Consider the following 26,349-nt stretch of genomic DNA (forward strand, 5'->3'; position numbering starts at 1 on the left):
GTCCGAGCAGGCTTCCTCCAGGCTGCGCAACTGTGCAGGGTCGACGACACAAACCAAGGCCCTGGAGGTGCAGCTCAGCAACAACAATGTCCGCTGTCCTCTGTTGCGGGCGGGACGTGGAGGGAAGCGGCGAGCCGGCTTTATGGCGTTCCGCTCTCCCCTGGTCACGCCCTTCCTGGCCCCTTCTCCAGCTGTTCCTGGGCTCCCACGGTGTTGCAGATGGTCAGGGAAGGTGTCCTCCAGGCTGCGCAAGTGCGAAGGGTCGACGACACAAACCAAGGCCCTGGAGGTGCATCAACAGCAACAACAATGTCTGCTGGCCTCTGTTGGTGGCGGGATGGGGAGGGAAGTGGCGAGCCGGCTTTATGGCGTGTCGATCTCCCCTGATCACGACCCTCCTGGCCCTTTCCCCAGCTGTTCCTGTGCTCCCACGGCGTTGCAGATGGTCCGAGCAGGCTTCCTCCAGGCTGCGCAACTGTGCAGGGTCGATGACACAAACCAAGGCCCTGGAGGTGCAGCTCAGCAACAACATTGTCCGCTGTCCTCTGTTGCGTGCGGGATGTGGAGGGAAGCGGTGAGCCGGCTTTATGGCGTTCCGCTCTCCCCTGGTCACGCCCTTCCTGGCCCCTTCTCCAGCTGTTCCTGGGCTCCCGCGGTGTTGCAGATGATCAGGGAAGGCGTCCTCCAGGCTGCGCAAGTGCGAAGGGTCGACGACACAAACCAAGGCCCTGGAGGTGCATCAACAGCAACAACAATGTCTGCTGGCCTCTGTTGGTGGCGGGATGGGGAGGGAAGTGGCGAGCCGGCTTTATGGCGTGTCGATCTCCCCTGATCACGCCCCTCCTGGCCCTTTCCCCAGCTGTTCCTGTGCTCCCACGGCGTTGCAGATGGTCCGAGCAGGCTTCCTCCAGGCTGCGCAACTGTGCAGGGTCGACGACACAAACCAAGGCCCTGGAGGTGCAGTAATAGCAACAACAATGTCCGCTGTCCTCTGTTGCGGGCGAGACGTGGAGGGAAGCAGCGAGCCGGCTATAACGCGTGCCGCTCTCCCATGGTCACGCCCCTCCTGGCCCCTTCCCCAGCGGCGTTGCAGATGGTCCGAGCAGGCTTCCTCCAGGCTGCGCAACTGCGCAAGGTCGATGACACAAACCAAGGCCCTGGAGGTGCAGCAACAGCAACAACAATGCCCGCTGTCTTCTGTTGGGGGCGGGACGTGCAGGGAAGCAGCGAGCTGGCTTTATGGTGTGCCGCTCTGCCCTGGTCACGCCCCTCCTTGCCCTTCCCCCAGCTGTTTCTGGGCTCCTGCGGCATTGCAGATGGTCCAAGCAGGCATTGTCCAGGCTGCGCAACTGCGCAGGGTCGACGACACAAACCAAGGCCCTGGAGGTGCAGCAACAGCAGCAACAATGTCCGCTGTCCTCTGTTGGGGGCGGGACGTGGAGGTAAGCGGGGACCCGGCTTCATGGCGTGCCGCTCTCCCCTTGTCATACCCCTTATCGCCCTTCCTCCAGCTGTTTCTGGGCTCCTGCGGCGTTGCAGATGGTCCGAGCAGGCTTCCTCCAGGCTGCGCTACTGTGCAGGGTCGACAACAGAAACCAAGGCCCTGGAGGTGCAGCAATAGCAACAACAATGTCCGCTGGCCTCTGTTGGAGGAGGAACGGGGAGGGAAGCGGCGAGCCGGCTTTATGGCGTGCCGCTCTCCCCTGGTCACGCCCCTCCTTGCCCTTCCCCCAGATGTTTCTTGGCTCCTGCGGCGTTGCAGATGGTCCAAGCAGGCATTGTCCAGGCTGCGCAACTGCGCAGGGTCGATGACAGAAACCAAGGCCCTGGAGGTGCAGAAAAAGCAACAATGTCCGCTGTCCTCTGTTGGGGGCGTGATATGGAGGGCAGCGGCAAGCCGGCTTTATGGCGTGCCGCTCTCCACTGGTCACGCCCCTCCTCGCCCTTCCTCCAGCTGTTTCTGGGCTCCCGCGGCATTGCAGATGGTCCAAGCAGGCATCCTCCAGGCTGTGCAACTGCGCAGGGTCGATGACACAAACCAAGGCCCTGGAGGTGCAGCAACAGCAACAGCAACAACAATGTCCGCTGTTCTCTGTTGGGGGCGGGACGTGCAGGACGCTGCGAGCATGCTTTATGGCGTGTCGCTCTCCCCTGGTCACGCCCCTCCTTGCCCTTCTCCCAGTTGTTTCTGGGCTCCTGCGGCGTTGCAGATGATGCAAGCAGGCATTGTCCAGGCTGCGCAACTGCACAGGGTCGACGACACAAACCAAGGCCCTGGAGATGCAGCAACAGCAACAACAATGTTCGCTGTCCTCTGTTGGGGGTGGGAAGTGGAGGGAAGCAGCGATCCGGCTTTATGGCGTGCCGCTCTCCCCTGGTCACGCCTCTCCTGGCCCCTTCCCTAGCTGTTCCTGGGCTCCCGCGGTGTTGCAGGTGGTCCGGGAAGGCGTCCTTCAGGCTGCGCAACTGCGCAGTGTTGACGACACAAACCAAGGCCCTGGAGGTGCATTAACAGCAACAACAATGTCTGCTGGCCTCTGTTGGGGGCGGGATGGTGAGGGAAGCGGAGAGCCGGCTTTATGGCATGCCGCTCTACCCTGGTCACACCCCTCCTGGCCCTTTCCCCAGATGTTCCTGGGCTCCCGCGGTGTTGCAGGTGGTCCGGGAAGGCTTCCTCCAGGCTGCCCAAGTGCGCAGGGTCGACGACACAAACCAAGGCCCTGGAGGTGCAGCAACAGCAACAACGCCCGCTGTCCTCTGTTGGGGGCAGGACGTGGAGGGAACAGGGGAGCCGGCTTTATGGCGTGCCGCTCTCCCCTGGTCACGCCCCTCCTTGCCCTTCCCCTAGCTCTTTCTGGGCTCCTGTGGCGTTGCAGATGGTCCGAGCAGGCTTCCTCCAGGCTGCGCAACTGCGCAGGGTCGACAACACAAACCAAGGCCCTGGAGGTGCAGCAACAGCAACAAGAATGTCCACTGGCCTCTGTTGGGGGCGGGACGGGGAGGGAAGCGGCGAGTCGGCTTTATGGCGTGCCGCTTGACCTCTCCTCTTTCCTCGTTCACTGTGAGGAAGCCCCTGGCTTTGGAAACGGTCACCAGAGGGCCTGAGACCTGAGGGCCAAGCCCAGGAGCCTGCCAGGAATACAGACGCCTGGCCAGCGGCAGCCCAGAGCCAACAGTTGGTTTCAGAATGGAGTAAAGGTTCCAGAGCAGAGACGGAACCTTTGGGAAGGAAAACAAGCCTAGAGCGTTGTCATGTCCGTTCCTGGGCCTTGCTGTTCTGCCGCTAAGGGCAGGCGGCTTGCACATGCTCCAGACAGGAAGCTCATGCTTCCAGAGGTTTTCCCTCCAAATATAAATCGTGGGGGATCCCATATGAATAAGCCTCCTTGAGGCCTCCACAGCCTTCAATTTATGCATTCATTTAATATTTTCTCAGGGGGACTTCTAGGATTTGTACTGAATTTTGAGACCGTGATTCAAATTTAAAATAATTTTCAAATGTATATTAAATTTCAAATTTTAAAATAATTTTAAAGTTTAAAAGAATAATTTTAAAATTTATATCCAATTTCCAATTTTAATTTTAAAATAATTTAAATTAAAATACATGATAATAACATAATAAAATTTTTAATTAATTTTAAAGTTTATATTACATTTCAAATTTTAAAAACTTACATTTTAAAAGTAAGGGAAGCCTTCTGACTTACATCTTGATAGGACGATTTTATGATTGATGGCTTGTATTAATGTGCACGATTTCATAACATATTGTTTTAAATTTATTATGATGATGATATATTGGTCATGTTACAATTTCTTGTTTTTGTTTTTAGGCTGTATGACGTAGGCTGGCTTCCATTTGTATTTCGGGTTGTTGTTTTGTTTTGTAAAGAACTGTGTAAAGCTTTGGGTGGCCAGCCTTGCAGGGCTGTTGTTTTCTGAGGGTGGGCTATGTGACCTTTGGGGCACCTTCGGGAAATTGGAGGGAAATTTCTTGCCCTTTTCTTTTTTGAAATGGAGGGAGAAGGCCTGCAGCCCCCATTTTGGGGGTAGGCGGTCTCAAACTGGATTATTTTTGCTCTTTATTTTGGACCTATGATCACAGATAAGCCACACGTGAAAAAATAGCTGCTGCTCCTCTGTCTTGTTTTCTTTCTGTTTTGGGACACACTCCTTGTTATAACCCTGCGACATTTTTTGGTCGTTCTTATGATAAAAGAGGCAGTTTGAATGTAAACCTGAGGGAACGGTCAAATTAGCCCTCTGCAAACCTCTCTGAGAGCCTTTGCGGGCGGCTGAAGTGCGGGATTATAAATGCAATCAAACCAATAAAAGAATCATAAAAGAAGGGTTTAATCATCTGATCTTGGAAGAGAAAAATCAAGAATTGTACCTTGAATATTTATTTATTTCGATACATATAAATATATAACTATTTTATGTATGTATGTATGTACAGGCACTCGGCCCGAAAGGTAAGGAAGAGGGAGGGAAGGGAGGAGGGAAGCCAGGGAGGCCAGGGACTTTTGTTACCGATGGGGACGCGTGTGCACGCGCCTCGCCATTGGGAACAACTTCCAGGTTTGCCATCCGTGGATGGCAAAAATAGATTTGTCATGAGAGATTTGGAAGTTTCATTACTTCCGTATACATTCATTCCCGTTACAGTTATATATACTGAAACTATATCATCTTCTCATTTTTTGTACAACATATATAACCTAACGTAGATAATTTGAATCATAATGTAAATTTGGATTTACATCTTCTTATAACTAAATACATAAATAATTGTAAATGACTTCCAATCTATAGTTTTCTGGAGAGGTTCCTTTTGAATCTTTCAGTCCATACTCCTATTATTTATATTGACCGTTTCTTCCTTTTATCATATTACTTTGTTAAATGATTAATTGCTACCTATAGATAGATAGTATAGATAGTATCCAGCCTTTAAATCCTGAGTTAAATCTTATCGTTTGTCCTCGTTTCTCTTTCGTCCTTCTTTAAACTACTTTATTGCAATAGGTTTTCAAAATTGTTATTGTGAGCCCCCTTGGGTCCCTTTGGGGAGAAAGGTGGGATAGAAATTAATTAATGAATTAAATAAATATTAAACTAACTCATTTTGAATATTCAGAGAGTTGTGTGCCTTATTTTAGGGATTCCTGCTGCACAGATCTCTCCTGTAATGCCTTATCCTGGAGCTTCACAGAAGAAGCAAGACACCTCTCAAAGTGCTCAAAAATACTGTTTTCGTACTAGAAAAGCCCGTATCCTTGAATGGCCCTACTATTTATGAAGACCAGAGGTTGCCAGGGACATAGGGCAAAACAAGGAACAGTGGCAATGACATGACCTAAGGCATCATAATATTGGAGAACCTCTTAACTCACAGGGAGGTGATAAGTTCCAAATACTTTCTTCGGCTTTTGCCATTGTTTATTCAGGGACAGAGATATCTAAGCTCCCCTACTCTACCCCTAAGAGCATGGAACAATTGTAGGCAAAACTCTTTACAATAAAGGAAAGTTATTAAGGCATTTCCTTAAACAAACAAATCTTCCATGATTTTCCTTGTGGCCGGAAGTCCCTCTTGCCCTTTAGGCTCCACATCCCAGGGAACCGTCAACACTTTTAGGGCAAGGCATAAGCTTGTCCTGTTCTTAGCAGTGCTTTAAATAGTAACCGTGCAGGTCGGTAGCCTTTAGAAATCTGTAGATCACATCAGAAGTGGGTTTGGGGGCCCATGGCCATTCTACTCTGTCCCCAACAATATCAAAACATTGTGGATGTACCAAGCGTAATGCCCATGCAGACCTAGCTGCAAAGAACCATTGTGTTACCATATGCCTGTGAAAGCTTTTCAAAGGGGCAATAAGCCAAATTCATGTTAATTTCTTGCCACTGAAGGAATATATACACTCATCCTTCCAAATTTGCGATTTTGAGCTTTGCGGATTTGATTAATGTATTCTCTCTAGGAATATCTAGGTGCTCCAGTGCAACTCTATGCTCAACTTTAACTAAAAGTTGCACTGAAAGACCTAGAGATCCTTAGAGAGAATACTCTACCAGGCATTGTAGCTGCTCCTCCAGTGCAGTTCTATGGTCAGTGCAACCAGACCACTCAGCTGCATCCACACTGCAGAAAGAATCTGATTTGACACCGCTTTAAGTGCTGCGGCTCAACGATATGGAATTCTGGGAATGGTAGTTTGCTGCGGCATCAGAGCTCTCTGACAGAGAAGGCTAAATGTTTCACAAAACTACAACCCCAGAATTCCATAGCATTGAGCCAGGGAATGTCAACCTGGATTATTCCTGCAGTGTGGACGCAGCCCTTGGTTTTTTTCTAGCAAAACTACAGCAGAGCCAAGAACTGGGCAACCCTCCAGATCCTGTTGAACTGAAGGTCCAAAACACACAGGAGAAATAACCCAGTCTGAGACCGCTTTAACTGCTTTGGAATCCTGGGAATTGTGTGCAAAGGCGAATTGTGAGCCATTTTGCCTTCTCTGTCAGAAAGAGCTCTGGGGCCACGACAAAAACTACCACTCCCAGGATTCCATAGCACTGAGCCAGTGGATTATTCCTGCAGTGTTTGTATTTTGGACCTATAACTCCCAGAAGCCTTGACACCAAACTCAATAGTGAAGAATGCTGGGAGAACATCTGGAGAACAAGTTTGCCATTTTATCTGCTATCCCTGAAGTAGCTCTGGTCCCCCAACAAACTACCATTCCCAGGATTCCACAGCACTGAGCCAAGGCAGTTCAAAGCGGTCTCCAAAAGTGGATTATTCCTACAGTTTATTTGAGACCTATAACTCCCATAAGCCTTGGCTCAAAGCCCACAGTGAAGACTGCTGGGAGCTGCAGTTTAGCAGCATCTGGAGAAGAGATTCCCCAGTAGCAAAACACCACGCCCAGAATGCCATGGAGGCGCAGTACTTAAAGCGGTATGGACCCGGGTTGTGTCTGGAGTGCGGATGCGGTTCCAGTCCAGCCTCCAGGGCCTGTCTCTGCAGCTCCTGCCTCCCATGCCTGCGAAGAAGGCCAGGCCAGGCCAGGCAGCAGGGGAGACCAGGGTGGCCCGGGTGGAGCCCCTGGCTAGGCACTCCTTCCCCCCAATGATGCCCCCGGCCTCAGGCGGCAGGGGAGGAGGAGGGGGCGGCAGGCTGAGGCGCCCCTGCAGCATGGCCCTCTGGGAACTGGGCCAGGGCAGGGCCCTTGTCACCAGGTGAGTGGCCAGGGAGCCTTTCCCTCCTCCTCCTCCTCCTTGCTCCTAGCAGGCTCCAATGGCTTTGGCCCCTTGGTTATTGTTGTTATTGCTCTTGCTGTGTGCCTTCAAGGCATTTCCAACTTAGTGCAAGTTCCCTCCTTGCCTTGGCCTCCTCTGAGGCTGAGAGAGTGTGACTTGCCCAAGGATACCCATGGCAGAAGCAAGGATTCTCAACCCTAGTCTCCAGAGCCATATAACTCCTAGGAGCCAACCATTTTTTGCCTCCAATTTATTTATTTATATTTATTCATTTACCGACATTGTACAGAGCTGTGTATAATTACAGCACTTTAGAAATAAAGTTTAATAATAATAATAATAATAATAATAATTTATAATAAATTTTATAATAATTTTAAAATCATTTTTCACCTTTAAAAGAACAAAAACATCAAGCAAACTTTTAAAAACCAAACACCACATTTTATGCCTCCTTTTTATTTATATTTTTAATTTATTTATTTATAATAATTTTTATAATAAAATTATAATCAGTTTTATAATAATTTTTTATCATTTTTCGTCTTTAAAAGAACAAAAATTTTGAGCCAACTTTTTTAAAAACACACACACACCACATTCAAACACTCAACAATAAACCTGTTGTGTCTGCCATTCATAATAATAATAATAATAATAATTATTATTATTATTTATAGCCCACCTCTCCCAAAGGATCGAGGCGGGTTACGATCACAAAATACATTAGTAACAGTATCAGTACAAAATACGTGTATATATAAGAGAAAACCACACGATACCCTTAAACTCTCATATCAACTAACCCACAACAATGATAAAATACAATTAAATTAACAAATTATAAATGATTTTAAAAAAACCCACAATTTAAAACTTAGAAGGCAGTTGCTTTTCAGTTATTTTCTGTTAGGCCTTTTCGCACCAATTGCACTCAATTCAGATCTATTCTCTTATATACCCCCCCTTCAAAAAAAGATTTAGTTCCTAAACACACTGCAGAAATAATCCAGCTTGAGACCACTTTAATTTCCCTGGCTCAATGCTAGGGACTCTTGATTACACTTGATTATTTTACGTCTAAACACTTTGAAGTGATTGCTAAACATAATTATTATTATATCATAGCTTTTCTAAATAATTAATACTGATTTATTTCCTTCTGATACTATTAACAGTTTTTTTCCTCTTCTTAAACTTTGGACCATCTTTCTTTGCAGTATTTCATTATTTTGTTCCAGTCTTCATTCTTTTCATTGATTGTTTTATCCTTTAATAAAATAGTAAGTTTGCCGATTTCAATCATGTCTTAAGTTTTATTTAGGCAGTCGTCTATTGTCAGAAATTTGGTACTTCTCCACTTTTTCACAAAAACAGATTCTGGCAGCTGTGACGATATAAGAGCATATGCTTGTAATGTTATAACTACAGTATATGCTCAACTATAAATTGATCTCACATATAAGTCGAGGGCAGGTTTTGGGGCCACAATTATTGATTTTGATACGACCCGTGGATAAGTCGAAGGTGAAACCTAGGAGGTGTGTAACAAAGGATCTAAAAGACGAAGCAAAGGAAAATGATGTCAAAAAAGTTACAAAATTCCAGCACAGGTATAACAGTTTGTAAAGGCTGGATAGAAGAGAAAGTAGAGGGAGGTCATTGCTTCCAGGACAGATTATGCTCTTGCCTTTCACCAGTTCCTTTATTTATAAAAGCACCGTATTTACACTGATGCGTGGATAAGTCGACTCGGGTTTTTGGGGTCAATATTTTGACTAAAATTTCTAAACTTTTACATAAGTATATACAGTATTTCTCAAAATATATTTTTCTCTAGCTCATTCTTGCATATACTTCTTATCTAACTAAATTATTTTTACTTATTCATTGTACTAAGCTTGTAGTTGCTATATCTTCCTATTGCTCTCTTATAAAGTTAATTACCTTATATTTTATTTTTTTAAATACAAAATATATTATTCTTATTAACGTTTATTCATAGAGTGCTGTAAAGTTTGTGCAGCACTTCGCATAGTAAATAGGGTCAAATAAAATAAGGAAAAAAAGAATAAAAACCTGCCAAGCAGCGTACCGTCTAAAATTATTATTATTATTATTATTATTATTATTTATATAGTGCTGTAGATTTGCACAGCGCTGTACATACAAACAATAAATAGATAAGAGTAAACCTGCCTATGGCATACAATCTAGGAAATAATAGGATAATACATATAAAATAACCATGTAACGTGATTAAAATGTCTCTAAAATAATACTAAATAGTATCCCATAAAGGCAAAGTAAACAGCAGCAAAGTAAGCAGAACGATATACTAAATGATACCGTTCACAATAATCACAAAACATAATGTCCAAATATATACATATTTACCATTTGACTTCCCATGTTCACCCGGTTTGTATAAACCTTTAAAAGAACTAATATAAGAGTGATCAAAACAAAGTAAGCTGGATGGTTTAACACACTGCCTCACATTTTATGCCCCTTTACCAGAGGGGATGTTTGAGTGTTGGACTGTGACTCTGGAGACCAGGGTTCAATTCCCTTCTTGGCCACAAAACCCACTGGGTGACTTTGGGCAAGTCACACTCTCTCAGCCTCAGAAGAAGGCAAGGGAAAGACCTCTCTGAACAAATCCTACCATGAAAACCCTAGGAGAAGTTTGCCTTAGGGTCGCCATAAATCGGCAAGGATTAAAGGTCCAAAACACACTGCAGAAATAACCCAGTTTGAGACTGCTTTAATTGCCCTGGCTCAGTGCTAGGGAATACTGGGGATTGTAGTTTACTGTGGCCCCAGAGTTCTCTGACAGAGAAGGCTAAATGTCTCACAAAACTACATTTCCCAGAATTCCTTTGCATTGAGCCAGGGCAGTTAAAGCAGTCTCAAACTGGGTAATTTCTGCAGTGTGTTTTGGGCCAAAGGCACACAACAACAACTTATTCTTTACTTCCATAAACACTTCAGCAAGATTTGCACAGAGCTCTGTTGGTCAATTTTTCTTTAACGTACCTAAGCAGAATTAATCCAATGCCTTTCATAGTTGATTCCAATTTAAATATGGTGCTAAAATATGTTGTTTAAGATCACAGTAAGTATAGGTCATGGTGTTCTATAAATAAAAATCAAAGTCCTGCTGTTCACTGTTCTTTAGATCAAGTGTACCAAATTTTGGCACTTCATTAGCTGATGTTATCTCCTGCTTTCTTTTGTTTATGTGCTTTGCTTTTACATTTGACTCTAAGCTGACTTAAATTTAGAAATAAAGTCAACCAACCTGCCGCTTGACCCTAAATAATCTCCGTTCTGACATAATGTACAGGAATCTCAATGGATGTGCTGTCTGATCCAGTGTTTACTTAGAAGTCCCATGATCTGCAATGGGATTTGCAGTTGCGTGAAATGTATACATTATAGGAACATGAAATGATATTTTGTGCAATTAAAGCTGCCAAAAACATCACAATCCATGCCTGTTTTGATGATGTGTATAAGTGCGCTATATTAAGGAGTAGCAGTGCAAACAGAAATAGTATTGTTCTTGGAACCACTCCCCAGGATTCTTGAGTGTGATTTTTATTTGGACATAGGGTTCAGTGGAGCTTATTCTCAAGTACACATATAGGTTGTCAATATTAACCTCTTGGCAAAATTTCAATGTCTTGCTTATGGTTTATCACACAGGAGGAATTTCTCTTAATTTCGAATGAAAAGAAAGTGTGGCCAGAACGCATTCACGTGAATTTGCTAGTGCAGCCAATTTACGTGAATTTGAATTGCGTTCAAACTGACTTCCCATTGCATGAAAATAGCTTGCCATTGTCTGAAATTGCATGTGATCAGCTCTCACGCAGTAACATGAAACCCCATGATTGCGTTCAGACTGACTTCCCATTGCCCAAAATTGCATGTGGTAGTATATCACACAATAACGTGAAACCCCATGATTGCGTTTGGATTGCCATTGGATTATACTTCCAGTTTCCCTTGTCTGATAAACTCCATGGTAGTTATTGGTATCTTCTAATGCATGTGATTCTGAGCTTCCTCTCTGTCTGGTCCTTTCTGGGGGCACATGCTCAGAAGGTGCTGAAGAAGACTGTTTGTATATAACCACTGATGTATTTATTTGAACTGGATGTATTTATTGGAACTGTTGGATTTTATGATTGCACTGTATGTTTTTATCAGGTTGTAACCTCACCTCGATCCGTAGGGAGAGGCAGGGCAATATAAATGAAAATGTTATTATTTATTTATTTATTAGTGCCACCACTGTGATGATGATCTCCAACTCTGTTTCTCCTTTCTATTCAAAACTGAGGTGTTCTAAACCAGTATCTGATGTCAGCAGTTGACATTATTGATATTTTGTAGTGGACCTGAGAAAGGTATTTCTCCTTGATTACTCTCAGAACCTGGAACTGCCTTTCAAAAAGATTAGCTAGCCCCTTCCCTGTTGTCCTTCCACCAGAAGGGCAAACCGTGATCAACCAACTGTGTATGATGTTTAGAGGCTTTAAAATGGATATGCTGGGGTGCTGCTGCTGCTGCTGCTTGCCATCTTGTCAACTTTGACTTAGAATGAGAGACCTCCAAATCATTGATCATCACTTGCCACCTGTCCAGGTCTTGCAAACTCAGGCCTCTGGTTTCCTTGAGTGAATCAATCCACCTATAAATCTTGGTTACTGCGGAGTTTTTTTTTTAATTTAAAAGGTTCCAATAAAAACACTTAATTATAAATATTAAAATATCAGTTAAATATGCTATTAAAGCACCAATTGAAACACTTTAAAAACACCACAGTCTTTATGTTACTATGCTGTTTTAAACTGTTTCAATTTGTGCTTTAACATTATATTTAATTGATATTTTATTATGTATAATTAATTGTGGTTTTATTGGAATTAAAAAAATATTTTGCATCTCAACCCTGGGAGACAGGCAAGTATGTAGATGAATTAAATTAAAGTGACTGCTATTAAAGATATCCATGGTCAGATCCATAATGTTGTGAATGTGTTAGAAGACCTGAGATCTCTTGTGCAGCAGACCTGAGATCTCTTGTTGCCTGAGGCAAAGACAAAATGGCATCTCCATCCTACTCCTGTTCCACATATTGAAACTGATGAGACTGGCAGCCAATTCTAACTTCAACACTGGGCAATTTCATCCACCTGAGAGCAATAGGTCTTGCATATGGGATTCAAGTCCTGTTAGAACCAGTGGGATGTAGTAGTTTGAGTGCTGGACTACAACTTTGGAGATCAGGGTTTAATTTCCACTTGAGTATAAAAACCCACAAGAGTGACCTTGGGCAGATCAGACACTCTTAACCTCCAAGGGCAGCAATTGCAACCTCCCTCTGAAAAAACATGCCCAGAAAGCCCTATGATACGGTTTCCTTAGGGTCACCATAAGCCTTGGAGACACACCACCATCACCACCACCACCACAACAACAAACAACAACAAGATATGTGACATATGAAACTCCAGAGCTTTAGTTTTTTGTGGGTTTTTTTGGGCTATGTGGCCATGTTCTAAAAGAGTTTATTCCTTATGGAGAATGCATTCTGTGAAGATGACAGCTACAGATTCTGGTGAAATGTCAGGAATAAACTCTTCTAGAACATGGCCACATAGCCCAAAATCCCACAAAAAACTATGGATGCTGGCCATGAAAGCTTTCGACTTCACTCCAGAGCTTTACTGCTGCTTCCCACCTTCCAGAATCTGATGCTTGACAGAGTCACCTCACTGCGCAATGATAGAGCCAGCTGTTTCACTATATGAGATTCCTTTTTTATCTTTTACTCTCTGCTTTGGCATTTGAAAAATACTGAATAAGTTATAGTTCTCAATACTATTGGATATTAGAAAGCAAACTGAATATATAGGGAGCAAAGTTAAGCAAATTACTTCAGAGACCCTGATAGACCTAAAAGTTGATGAATTAGTGAAAACATATCTAATCAGGCTGGTGATACTGCATCTGACCAGTTGAGCCTAAAGGAGTCACTGTGGCTGGAGGGGAGATATGCAAGATTGTCTTGTTTCTGTAGCTGGCATTTGGTTGCCCCATTAGACTACCAATCTGTGCATAAAGAATGTCCTGAGTAAAGTAGGCGGGTTATAAACGCCCAAGGTGTAAGAGAGCCAGATTGTGAATCGTCACACTTATAGCATTCATATGCTACAGGGGAAGGTTTCACATTTACCAGTGGGAGAGATTAGAGAAGCATCACTGTAGATCCAGACCAGGGGCCACCACTTCGAACTCTCAGGTACATTCTGATCATTCTGCAATGTTTGGATAGTGGTGTTTCTGAAGCCTAGGGATATGGATGCAGCAAGATGAGGAATTCACAGGAATCTGAAAATGCTCCAACTCTTCTGCAATTTTGCTACTACTTTGTGAAATGTAAATTGTGCTTGGATGCTATTCATGCTTAACTCCAGCTCAGATTATCATCCAAAAGTGCATTGCTGTGACACATGGCTCAGAGCTCTCCTTTGCAGCTCAGGGCAAAGTAGTTAAGTAGTTATTTAGGGCTTCCTGGAAGGTGCTGTTTGCTCTAGCATTTTAGAGTACAGTGGGTCTTTCAGTGCAGTATTTTTACTCATGAGATAGGTGGCAACTTCAGGATACGTTTGGCTAATACACAACCACAGAGACCTTTGGCTTCAATCACTCCTCCTGTAGAGGAATGTTTTATGGCCGTACTGTTTGCACAGTATAACAAGGCCAAATATAGAACAAAACAAAAAAAGCAAAAGAAAAGTTGAGGGAAGTAAGAGGGATCATCGTGTCTGCTGGGCTTCATTTGGTAAGATCGGATGCCAGAATGTTGGAAGATTGCTGTGAGAACCCTTCCTACCAGTTTGTTAGGTCCAAGCTTCATGTTACAGAACTGTAAGTATAAGATTCACTTCTTTGCTGAATTTTGGGAGTGAACAACTTATACAACTTTCAGTGAAGTAAAAGCAGGGGAAGGGAGTTGCCTAGTCCATTCCCTGTATTTGACTTTTCTTTCACTGCCCTGGTGTGTATGTAACCTCCCAGATATAGATTTAGGATCTCGTCTTGTGCAAGGGACAGGCTTGTAGAAAGTACTGCTGTGGATAGAAAAACGTTTAGGAGCTTGTTTGTAATATTTATGTTGGATGGTTGCCTTTTATCAGATACTGAGGCAGCTGCAAAGAAGCCTGAATGTGCTTCAAGAGTACTACAGTTTTCTTCTGAACAGATGGAAGTTACTAAAAACCTTTGTTTACCTTATGCTGATTTGGCTTATTTCATATTAATGTTACTAGCTTATTTTGAGCAAAACCATTAAAAAAATGTCAGGCAAGGTACGTAAACAGGTTGCTGTGGTATGGAGAAATATATGTTCCTATTGTTATAAAATGACAATGATGTAACTTCATGCTCTTTAATTGAAGGTCTTGTTCTGAGGGTAAGAATGATGTGTCTGTATGCTTGCAAAATGTACCAAAATGCATTACATTTGAACCATCAACCTATTTTGTATGGCAGAAGTATGATGAATCAGCTGGATGAAGATTCTAAGGAAGAGAAATCCTTAAAGGAGGATTTAAAGTTCTACTTCATGAATCCATGTGAAAAATACCGAGCTAGACGTCAAATCCCATGGAAACTGGGGCTTCAGATTTTGAAGATAGTTATGGTTACTACACAGGTAAGTTTTGAAAAAAATAAAAAAAATACTGATTTGGATTATATGTTAGTGCTTCATGCATGTGGATTAAGAAGTAAAGAGGTTCACAGTAACTTCTGGCTACTACTTACGTCTTCCTCAGATTCTTAGCTATTTGCTGTAAACTTGTTTTATGGCATTTCACCACTGGATCTGTTTGTTATCTCTCTCCCTCTCTGTGTGACTTTAACTTGCCTCTACAAATATTACAGGATTAGCCACTATCTTTTTGGGACTGATTTCTTTATATCCCTGTGGGTCTGTGGCTTGAGGGCATGGATTATAACACCTTCAAAGGCTAAAACTCTCCTTGAGTTTATCAATGTATGCCCTTCCCACTACCTTATCCCTCTATCTTTCTCCTTTCCCCTTTAGATATGAAAGCTGGGAAGACCTTGGAAGGTGCAGGTCAGACTGGCTGTCAGCTGCTTTGACCTGTGTTTTCACAATCATACTGATGCAGTATCTCTCTCTCTCCCTCTCCCTCCCCACTGCCTTTCACAAAAGAAAGAATGGGCAGAAGGAATGTATACTTTTCTGATCCATTTGTAGTATTTTTGTAATGTATCTGCATTTTACTTGGTTTCTTTTTTATTTGTAATGGCTTTACTACACAAATAAATTTGCTTACTTCTGATCCATTGGCTAAAGGATACATTGGACAAAGGGAAAGACTGAGTAGGTAGAGGAAGTATGCACTGAATCTGGCGCAATATGGAGTTATCTGGGCACCAGACTTATGAAAATAAGCAACGACTTAATCTAGCCTGTAGGTTATTGGTTCCTCTTGCCTGTGCTAGGAGTCATTACTCTGGATCACATCAAAGGTCTTTCCAGTCCAAAAGTACTTTACTACAGTAACCAGCTGTAAGACCATGGAATCCCCTCTGCCCAAGACATGAATGTGATAATAGCCTAGCAACTGGTGCTGAGAGATGTACTGCCTCCTAAACTGGCCATAATGACTAGTGACTGTCAATAGCCTTATGATCCAGGGGTTTTGTCTGATAGCTTTTCAAAGCCATTTAAGATGGTAGCCATTATTACATAGTGCAGCAGCAAACGTAGGCGTTAACATGCTTTAACTGTGTGCTGCAAGAAGAAGTACTTTTGTATTATTTTGGCTCTAGTTCATGTTGAGTTATGCCTGCATGGTGTGCCTCTTATAAAATCTGTTATCTTAAAGTGCTTGGGGGTCATAGATTAGCTGCTTTGTAATAAAGAAAGCTGAAAGCCCCATCTATCCATGCTTGTCACTGTCCATGTCACAGATGAGGAAATGCAGACAGTCCATTCAAGTCCTCAGACATGACTTTTCTAGCCACAAAGTCCCACAACAGTTCTCCAAAGTCTGGTTTTTTAAAAGTAAAGAATGCAATTTGGAACAATTTTTTTTAAAATGTGAAAACTATCCCGAATGCAAGAAAACGCATTACAAACATGACAGTTTTGCCTTCCCACCTCTATAACACTTGATCCCTTTTTTTCGGATGAAAACTGACAGAACACGGTGACTAGAAGCAATATAATTCCACTTCCAATGAAGGGAAATCTATACACAGAGTATAGCTCAGTGATTTAATACAACAGATGGATATCAAGAAGTTGTACTAATTAATTAGTTGGGGGTTTTCTGGAAACATCATGCTGTCTAGGAAAAAATATCCCTATAACCTCCCTATATTTCAGATGTTTGTACAAAATGGGCATGTGAACGTAGAAGTGCACTCATTTTGAAATAAATAAGTCAACAGAAATCTATTTTAAGAATGCATTGTATTTTATTCTCAAATTACACCAACGGTTAATAGCTTTCTGTACCATACTAATTGTTACAGTAGTAATGTAAGATACTTCTTCTTTGTCTCCATGCTGGATGTCGGAAGATTTCTATGTAAGTATGTCAGATGGACTTCATGTGGCACTTTGTGTTTCTTTACTTGAAATTATTATATTCCCTCTGGAATCTCTTTTCCACCTCCTCCCCAGCCCATTCCCTCCAGTTTGGCTTTATACTGTATAATACAAATATTTGCTGGTGGAGTGAATTGATGTCTATTTTAGCACAAGATGGCATTTTCTGTTTGGATGTTTTTCTAATGCCATAAAATTCAGGACAACATTCTGCAGCCCAGTCTTAAAAATAATACAACTAGTTGATTACTTTTTGAGTGCAGGAAGGAAAGGTATAAAATCTGTTGCAATAATCTTGAAACAGTGCTACACTATGCTAAACTATTTTACTAGAGCTGTCTGTTTTGGTTTCTTGTACAGTACCATTTGTGGCTGCCCCAAGATTGGTGGGAGACACTTAGATGGGGAATAGGTCAAGAGGCTTGTGGTGATGATGAGTACATTGGGATCAGCAAAACTGCAGATTTGTTTCATTCATTTTCTAGTTTTTCTAGCCTTAAGATTGTGTAGCCCTATTTCCAAATCAGAAGACCTCACACAATTCAGTGAAGTGGAAATATTGGATGTATAACTGCATCTTGTTGGTATATTGGTTTGGGAATCAACTACTGAACAAATTCTGTCTTCTGCCCCTAGCTATAATTTATCCTGCTCAGGGGTGGAGAATGTGTTGCTCTCCAGGTCTTGGACTACATATCCATTCAACACTGGCCAGCATGACTGAATGATGGAGGATGATAGGAACTGCAGTCTAACACTGTTTGCAGGGCCCCAGGCTGTCCACCACTAGCCCTAGCTAGCTATTCTCTGTTGCTATAAACAGAGAAAGAGAGCAGAACCACCCTCCATAGTTCCTGTCTACAGTAGGATAGGGAACTTGGTTGACTGAATATATCTTATTTAGCCTTTTATTTCCAATCATTGCTGGGAGCTATCATATGGAATGGAGAATCCCCTCAGCTGGAATCTGGCACAGGGGTTGGATGATCCCTATTTCAGCTTCATACAGTGATATAGATGCTTTCTTTCATTAGTTTATATTTACCCTGTATACAAATAATATTGAAGATGCATTGTTGTCTCTGGAGCACTTTGCTTTTAATCATTAAACTCTGGAGAAGCAGTTCCAGTCATTGGTGATACCTCCCAGCAGATAAAATTGCCGGAGATTGTAAACTTTGTTCTTGCCAAGCTCTACACTTTTATTTACCACAAGACTGATACTAAGGAAATCAATCTCATCCCCAATCCCAATGAGACCTTGAAAGGGGGCTGTGATTTCAGTGCTTGAAGAGAAAGAGAAAATGGCCTGTTCTAAATATTTACTCTAATGTGTGTGTTCACTCATTTGTTTTCTATTCAAATTAATTGGGTAGGAAGGAGCTATAATTCAGTAGGCAAACATGTGCATAAGAGCATAAGTTCAGTCACTTTCATACTTATATCTCTGAAAGCTGTACTTGAGGGGATTTTTTTTCTTGAGATCTTGAAGAACTGCTGCAAATTAGTAGATGGTACTAGAAGAACCCAAGTTCTATAGCTGATTACTGATGTTTATGTGAATTGTCAACAGATAATATAGTTGTCTGATAAAGAGCTCATAATTGCATAAGGACAGTCTAGCAGACTACTTTTAAGTAGAATCATAAAGTTGGAAGAGGCCACAAGGGCCATCCAGTCCAACCCCCTGCCATGCAGGAAATCTCAATCAAACCATCCAGCCTCTGCTTAAAGACCTCCAAAGAGGGAGACTCCACTACACTCTGAGGAAGGAGTGTGTTCCACTGTCGAACAGCCCTTACTGTCAGGAAGTTCCTCCTAATGTTGAGGTGGAATCTCTTTTCCTGTAGCTTGCATCCATTGCCCCAGGTCCTAGTCTCTGGAGCAGCAGAAAACAAGCTTGCTCAATCCTCAATATGACATCCCTTCAAATATTTAAACAGAGCTATCTACAAAATCCTGGAATTTTATCATATGCAGCCGATGACACTAAAGTGGTATCAAAGTGATATAACAGTGTGGTGTTTAATTGTTACACCATGTTTAAATCAGAGTACTTTATTATATCTCATACCAGAAATCCTGATTTACTCTCAGTTTACTAACTAGGATCTTAGCTTGATACCAAGCTGTGGTTGAAGATCTGAGATAGTAGACAAATTGAGCAGATCAAAATTGAAGTTCCAGTATCAGCGTTTGAAGAGGAAGGGAGGAACATGCAGACCTGATACTCATTCTTAACTTGATGAGATCCTTATAGCTCAAAAGAATGTATTGTGAGACCCACTTTTTCTCATTCAGTTTTCTTTCTTTATTTAAAAGCTCATCCTGTTTGGTCTGAGTAATCAGTTGGTGGTTTCTTTTAAAGAAGAGAACACTGTGGCTTTCAAGCACTTGTTCCTGAAAAACTACTCTGGTGTCGATGAAGATGACTACAGCTGCAGTGTGTACACACAGCAAGATGTTTATGACAGTATCTTTTTTGCAATCAGTCAGGCAAGTGTTCATGGTATCCTTACACACATTGTAAACACTTTGTAATAAATGTCGCAAATACTTTATAATGAATGTTGGAAAACCTGTACAGGTATCCCAGTGTGGGCTGCTTCTTTTAGTGAGAGCTGATGGCACAGGATGTCTGTATAGACAGATATTTGGGGTCGGGCTGCTGGAAGCACACCTTGCATTCTCTACTAATTTTGTGTCTCCTGATTTTCACAAATAATAAGTGTCTTCTGAAATCTGCGTTTTACAGTTAAGCAGACTCAGAGCTCAGTTGTAATGTGTTGAGCGGATGGGGCAGGAGTGGCCAGAGGCCTCTCCTGCCCTAATCGCTCCTTGTTTGGTGCAGCCTGTAACTGACCACCAGCAAGGAGTGCTTTTTTGCAGTCCTTTTTGCTCTGGGTTTGGGCCGCTTTAGGTGTCTGTGGGGTGGCTTTGACCTGATCTAAGTGTGTGTTTTATATGAAGGCCATGTCCCCAGATCAGCCCTAATGCAGTGCTTTTGACCGTCTGTTTTAGGCCAATGATACTTATATAGACTTGTTTTCTGAGAAATCGAGGAGGATAACAATTGTTTTTCAATGATTTACCGTTAATGATAAAACAGTGTTTGGGAGGCAGTGAAGAGGTTCCTTTGTTTAGGGGCCTTATTTACTTTGTTTCTATTTAAGGATTTTTAAAAGAATAAAAATAAAAATTAGTGCATTACAGGTTGTGTATCCCTTATTTGGAATTCTGAAATACCATACTCCAAAATCTAAAATTGTCAATGTTGATGGTTGAGATAGTAACATCTTTGTTTTATGATGGTTCAGTGTACATCAAATTTGTTTCATGTACAAAGTTATTAAAATATGTATAAAATTACCTTTAGGTCATGTGTATAAGTTATATGTGAAATATAAATGAATTTCGTGTTTAGACTTGGGTCCCATATCTGAGATATCTCATTATGTATATGGAAATATTCCAAAATCTGGAGGGAGGGGGCAAAGAAGTCCAAAATACTTCTGATCCTAAGCATTTTGGATAAGGGAAATTCGACCTGTACTGACATTAATGTTGTAAAAATGTTAAATTAGTAGCTAATGTCAGCATAGTGGCTATTTTAGATAATGTTTCTAAACTCTGGGCTGTCTGAGGCTTCAGTCATTCATATATGCAAGCTTTTCCTAGATTCCAGCAGTATTTTCACCATTGTGATAGTAGAAGATAATAATTGAAAGGCCTCTCCCTCTTTGCTATTCCTGCCCCTCTTGTGATACTGTAGATGTGGTTCTAAACCAGTGGTTCCCAACTTGGGGGTCGGGACCCCTTTGGGGGTCGAACAACCCTTTTACAGGGGTCACCTAAGACCATTGGAAAACACATATTTGCATGTAGCAATGGAAATAATTTCATGGTTGGGGGTCACCACAACATGAGGAATTGTATTAAAGGGTCACAGCATTAGGAAGGTTGAGAACCACTGTTCTAAACAATGATACTTTTAAACATGTAAGTGACAAATTGTGGTTCTGCCATTCTGTGGGTGGCAGGTCCCCTCCCCCTTAAAGTTCTTATATTTTGTGTGTTCGCTTTACAACTAGTATCGCCAGCTGAAGAATATATCTCTTGGTACACTTGGTTATGAACAAGATGAAGATGACTTGACAGGCTTACAGATATGCAAACAGCAATACAGGAAAGGCACAATGCTTCCATCCAATGATACCCTGCACATAGACAGCACTATTGAAACAGGTAGGCGTGAAAGAAAAGTCTGTTGTAAGAGTCAGTTTTGTATTTGTACCTTTGTGAAGACACCACTTAGCATGTAGTGTGCCTGTGTGAACATATAGATGACCATCTTTTGCCTAATACTGAGTAAAATATTCTCTGTCCTTGTGTGTTTGTAACCAAATGAGACAGACTCCTCATTCTGGGCAATCTTGGCTGTCTGTGTGAGCACTGTATCAGTAACAAAAGACATAAATTTTCTCCCAGGATTGAATTTCTTCCACATGCAAATGCAAGTTGTGTGCAGATGGTTATAGCTTGTTTTATCACTTCTGCTGTACAATGTTTGCTTGCATGGGCCATCCATTCTTTCCTCCTGATCCAGCAGGCCTTAGTGAAATGCAGACGAGTTAACTTAACTTTTTCTTCCTGTTTCAAGAACTGGGAATCTATGGTTACCAGCATTGGGAGAAGCCAGCTTCTTAACATTATACTCTGAAGTTGGTTTAAGATCCCAGCTTGTTTCAATGCTGGTAACTATAGTACAGAGAAAACTGATGCACAGTTATCAGGGAAGGGAAGGGACTGCATTTGGCTTCATGCAACCTTCAGTTTACGTTGGTTTGAATATAACCTAGTAAGAGACTGATACTCCATCTAGGTCTCAGTCTCCTAGTTCAGAAGAGATGGTGTGTGGAGAAATATTCTAGGACACATACACAGAAGAGTTGCTTGCATAAAATTCACGGATTTAGCTGTAGAGTACTAATTATGAACAGAATTCTGTTTACAGAAATTGAGGCTCTGACTTTGGGATGCACTGCTTGGTGGTGTTACAAAGCAATCTATACTGTGGTTTAAACATGTTTTAAATGATTGGCCTGTAGCATAGTCCTATTTATGCATATTTGGAATCAAATTCCAGTAACACTTTATTCCATAGGATTGCAGTCATAGATTTCTCAAGTTCAAGTGGGATAAAAGCTATTGTGTCTCTGTTTTTATTCCTCCTGCCACCACCACTGCAGAATGCATCCACCTAGACCCTAAGGAACTGGCTGCTAAAGAAACAAGTGACTTGAAAAACTCACCGTTTTTCCGCCTTGAGTTTTATAGGTAAAGTGAGATTTGTAGAAGAAAAGCTTTTATGCGTTCTTTTTAAGAAGGAGAAGAAAAAAATGTGGCAATATCTTTTTTCTCTCCTTTTGTAGGCTCATACAGGTTGACATCTCTTTTAAACTAAAAGGCATTGACCTGCAAACCATTCACGATCGTGAACTGCCCGACTGTTATGAATTTGAGAATACTGTAAGTGCTGTCCTGTATTCCACACATAGCAGACATCCTATCTTGCAGTCACAAGTTTGTAGCCTACAGATCAGTATTCAGTATGCAAAGGAATCTTGTAGCACCGTTGGGACTAACTGTGTGCAAAAAGTTGTAACAGATGTTTTCGTAGATTATGACATCTACTACACATGGTTTTAAAACCATGATTATAGTATTAACACCTTTGGTGATACTTATCACTCAATATCACCTCTGACCTGTTGCTGCTGTGTGGTTAGGGCATCCTTTTTCATTGACAAGGGAAACCTGTCAAGAGCTCCCAATTGCGCAGCAGTCCAGGTAATCCTCCTGTGCAAAATGGTGCTGCCGCAGCAGTTAATATTAACAGTCACATGGTGTCACAGTCCTCATCCTCTCCCCTGTTCCCCTGCTCACTATTTCCAAGCAACCTGATTCACTTTTTTAAAGTTCTTTTCTTTTTTGAAAACCTTAAAATCACATTCCTTGAACTGAGAAATTGCTTTTAAAAAGGTAAATAAAATTAAAAAAATGGAATGGAATGAAATGAAATGTAAGGCATGTTTGGGCATAGGGCAGGGAGTCAGGGTTAAGGGGAAGTGCAGAAGACAGCATAGTAGCAGCAGCAGCCCCAGTCATGCAAATACAAAGATATGCAATAGTTTCTGCTTACAAAACTGGTATGTTTACATTTTCATTGAATTGTGTGATCACGTTGAGAACAGGCCTCATGTGATAAAACCATTGGTCTACTTTGCTACAACTTCTTTTGCACAGTTAGTCTCAAAGGTGCTACAATATCTCTTTGCTTACTGATATTCCAGACTAACATGGCTGTGCTTCTGGGATATGTATTTAGTTACACTACATATTTTATCACTATTACCACAATTGTAAATGCCCCTTGAATCTCACCTTGAACTCCAGGGAGCTAGTCTGAGTGATGGAAGTCTGTTCTCCTGGTGGTTGGGGTTCATCAGGATGACATTTCCAACCACATCCCACCAGCGAATGAAATTGTGACAATCAAAAGCAAGGCCCCATCATAACTGCTTATCCCACAGCAGATCGCTGGGAGGAGGGCTGGAAAGCATCATCTTGCAGTATCCCAGTCACCAGACTTCCATCACTTTGAGGAAATGCTGGCTGTAAAGTTTGGCTTGGGGAATCAGGCCAGGAAATGATATCTCATTATGAAGTCAGCGATGTGGGCCCTTAGTCATAAGTTTTTTCTTCTTCTTTTAGGCAGTTTCTTATGATTTGTCTTCAGTCCAGTGTAGTTGGACTGTAATTGCAGTAGAGTGATGGAAATAATTTCTAGTGTTTTTTCCTACCACGTTAGCCCAGTATCAGATCTTTTACAGATATCTTCTGCTTGAGACAGCCAAGCCAGTATAAGCCATTGACAATCATAACTGAAGCAGCTTCTCTGCCTATAGTGCTATGCAGGTAAACAGCTTTCCTGCCTCTACATGATATATGAAGTTTTCTGGCTGTTAGTGATTGTTGGCAAGGGCGATACATATTAGTACCCAAGTCAGATGGATTGGCAGGATCAAGGGTGCTTGCCATGGTATCTGCCCACTATTTACTTCATCTGCCTTTCTAATATGGAAGCTTTCAAGTGGTAGTTCCTCAGCATGGGGTTATTTTAAGAGGTTTGATGACCCTGGTGCTAAGTTTAGGCTAACAGTTTATATGAAGTAATGTACCTTTTTGGACTGCAGGTCCTAGAATCCCCCAGCCTGACCTATAGTACAAAAAAGTAACTTTTTAAAGATTCTGGGGGATTCTCTGTGTGTTTTTTTTAAAAATAAAATCTTACAGTAAGTGCATGCTTAAAGCCATATATTTTAAAAGCCTGTTTAACTATTTGAACTATATGTGCTATCTATTTTTTCTTTTTGTTTTAGCATGTATAGATTACTATGTGTGATCTAAAGCAGTGCTACTCACAGTAGTGGACAGTGGACTAACTCCAGTCCACAAGCCACTAGTACCATAATCTACTGGTCCAAAGTGAATTTCCAGGAAAGAAAGAAATTGTTGTAGGCAACAAGCACAAATGTGATGCTTGTCCCTGAAACACTGGGGAAGAGAAGAGGAACTGGTGATCCCTATATTAGATAGTCAGAGAAACACTGTTTTAAATCTACAAAATTTTTATTGTTTTATGCAAGTGATTAAAAATACACCTTTTATGTCAACAGATTACTTTTAACAATAGAGCCCATAGTGGTAAAATGAAAATATTTTTTGATACTGATGCTGACATTGAAGAATGTAAAGACTGGAATATCTCTGGCTCAAGTAAGTATTGTGTATGTTAATATGTGGTAGAACTATATGTATGTTCAAAGTTGAGAATCGTATCTATGGGTTCTTCATGTCTGAAGGTGTTTTGCCTTCATATACATTGGCTTTCGTACCTAAACAAAAGATTCAAAGGGGACCTGTAGCAAAATGTTGAAGTGTGAAATGCTCATGTTATAAGATGATGAATCATGCTGTCTTCAGAAATGCTTTATTTTCTCCCCATTATGAAGGCATACTTTCTTCTCCCTGGGTGTTCTACATTTTATCTTCTCAGGATTTCTTTTCTACAATATTTTTTGTACTTTGTATTTGTGTGTTGTGAGTAACCCAAACTTACTAATATTTTCTCTCTACATGTATTGTTGGAGAGCAAGCGTGCTATAGTAGTCTGAGTGTTAGATTAGGATTCTGGGAGACCAGGATTTAAACCCTCACTCGGTTATGGAAACCCACTGAAGAATTTTAGCCTCAGAGGAAGGCAATGACAAAACCTCCTCTGAATAAATCTTTCCATGAAAACCTTGTAATATCCTTGCTGTAAGTCAGGGTTTACTTGAATGTACATGACAACAAATGCATTGTTGTTTTCACTGTATAAACTACCATACTCACGTTTGGACAGTGGAAATGGAAGAAACTATTTGAATACCTAGAAAAAAGTTGTGCGTGAGCTAGAGAAATATTTGCCTGCGGAAAAATTGCAAATCAATGTAAGGGAAGGTGATAGATGTGCTTTATAAAGACACAGGCCAACTGGAGAACTGATCTTCACTTTTAAAATTTTATGCTTTTTATGATAACATTGGGAATATTTTTAAAAATTAAAAGAAGATTTAAAAATCTGTAAAATAAAATAATAAAATCTTTTTAAAAATCTGTAAAATTTGAAGCTATTAAGTCTTATTCAACCCAAATCTCTGAGATAAAAGGCTAGAGCAAAAGATGTCAAAACTGTAAGCACCACATGAAATTATTACTGTTTGTTTCTGCAACTTTTGTTAAGCTCTGCTTTGGGAAAATACTTTTTATCATGGGTTATCTTAACCTTTTAGTTACTGATATCTCTTATATACATGCTGCTTTAAGAAATCTGTCACCTAGCTAATTGAAGCATTGTACTGCAATGTCAGCTTGACAAAATATGCCAAGGTTTTAAAGCCAGTGTGTCCTGCAGAGTACCTTAAAAAAAAACTCTGCACTTTACTTTATACTAATGTTCTGAAATGAAGAACCTATGAGATGGAAGTAGATGACTTGTGTTTGTAAAACCTGCTCTATAATAGCAGTTCAAAGAGTGGGCAAAATTCCTGGTTTTCATATGAGATGCTACTTACTTTGTTTTGCATACCTCTTCACATCCAGCTTCTAGTTATGCTGGTTAGAGAACTGGCTTTTGAAAGAGACAGCCTTTGTATAAATGTGTTGTATTCCACCCTCTCCGGCATTTTATGCCTTCACTAGCTTCTACTGTTGTGAGACCTATTAAAATGAGTGGGGCTTGTTCTTTTGTGATTTGGCCTTTTGTGTATTTTCTCTCTCTTTCCTATTGCAATTTGCTTGAAGATGCCTGCATT

At 41.6% G+C, this 26,349-nt stretch overlaps 1 protein-coding gene across 2 annotated transcripts in view; it reads left to right on the top strand.

Annotated features, from left to right (window-relative positions):
• Nucleotides 1–6,912: 6,912 nt before the first annotated feature.
• The window catches only part of MCOLN2 (mucolipin TRP cation channel 2), a 30,490-nt gene continuing 11,053 nt past the window's right edge, over nt 6,913–26,349 (top strand). For both annotated transcript variants that reach the window (XR_016277921.1, XM_089497524.1), the window contains exons 1-7: nt 6,913–7,245; nt 14,836–14,998; nt 19,253–19,426; nt 21,022–21,175; nt 22,180–22,267; nt 22,363–22,459; nt 24,670–24,769. Coding sequence is in view for 1 of the 2 variants with exons in the window: in XM_089497524.1 (XP_089353650.1) it covers nt 6,995–7,245; nt 14,836–14,998; nt 19,253–19,426; nt 21,022–21,175; nt 22,180–22,267; nt 22,363–22,459; nt 24,670–24,769 (1,027 nt within the window). In the remaining variant the exon portion in view is untranslated. The remainder of the gene's footprint in view (nt 7,246–14,835; nt 14,999–19,252; nt 19,427–21,021; nt 21,176–22,179; nt 22,268–22,362; nt 22,460–24,669; nt 24,770–26,349) is intronic.

The sequence above is a fragment of the Sceloporus occidentalis genome, unplaced genomic scaffold (assembly GCF_023333645.1).
Source record: "Sceloporus occidentalis isolate IW3139 unplaced genomic scaffold, rSceOcc1.0.p SCAF_104, whole genome shotgun sequence".
Classification (NCBI taxonomy): Eukaryota; Metazoa; Chordata; class Lepidosauria; order Squamata; family Phrynosomatidae; genus Sceloporus; species Sceloporus occidentalis.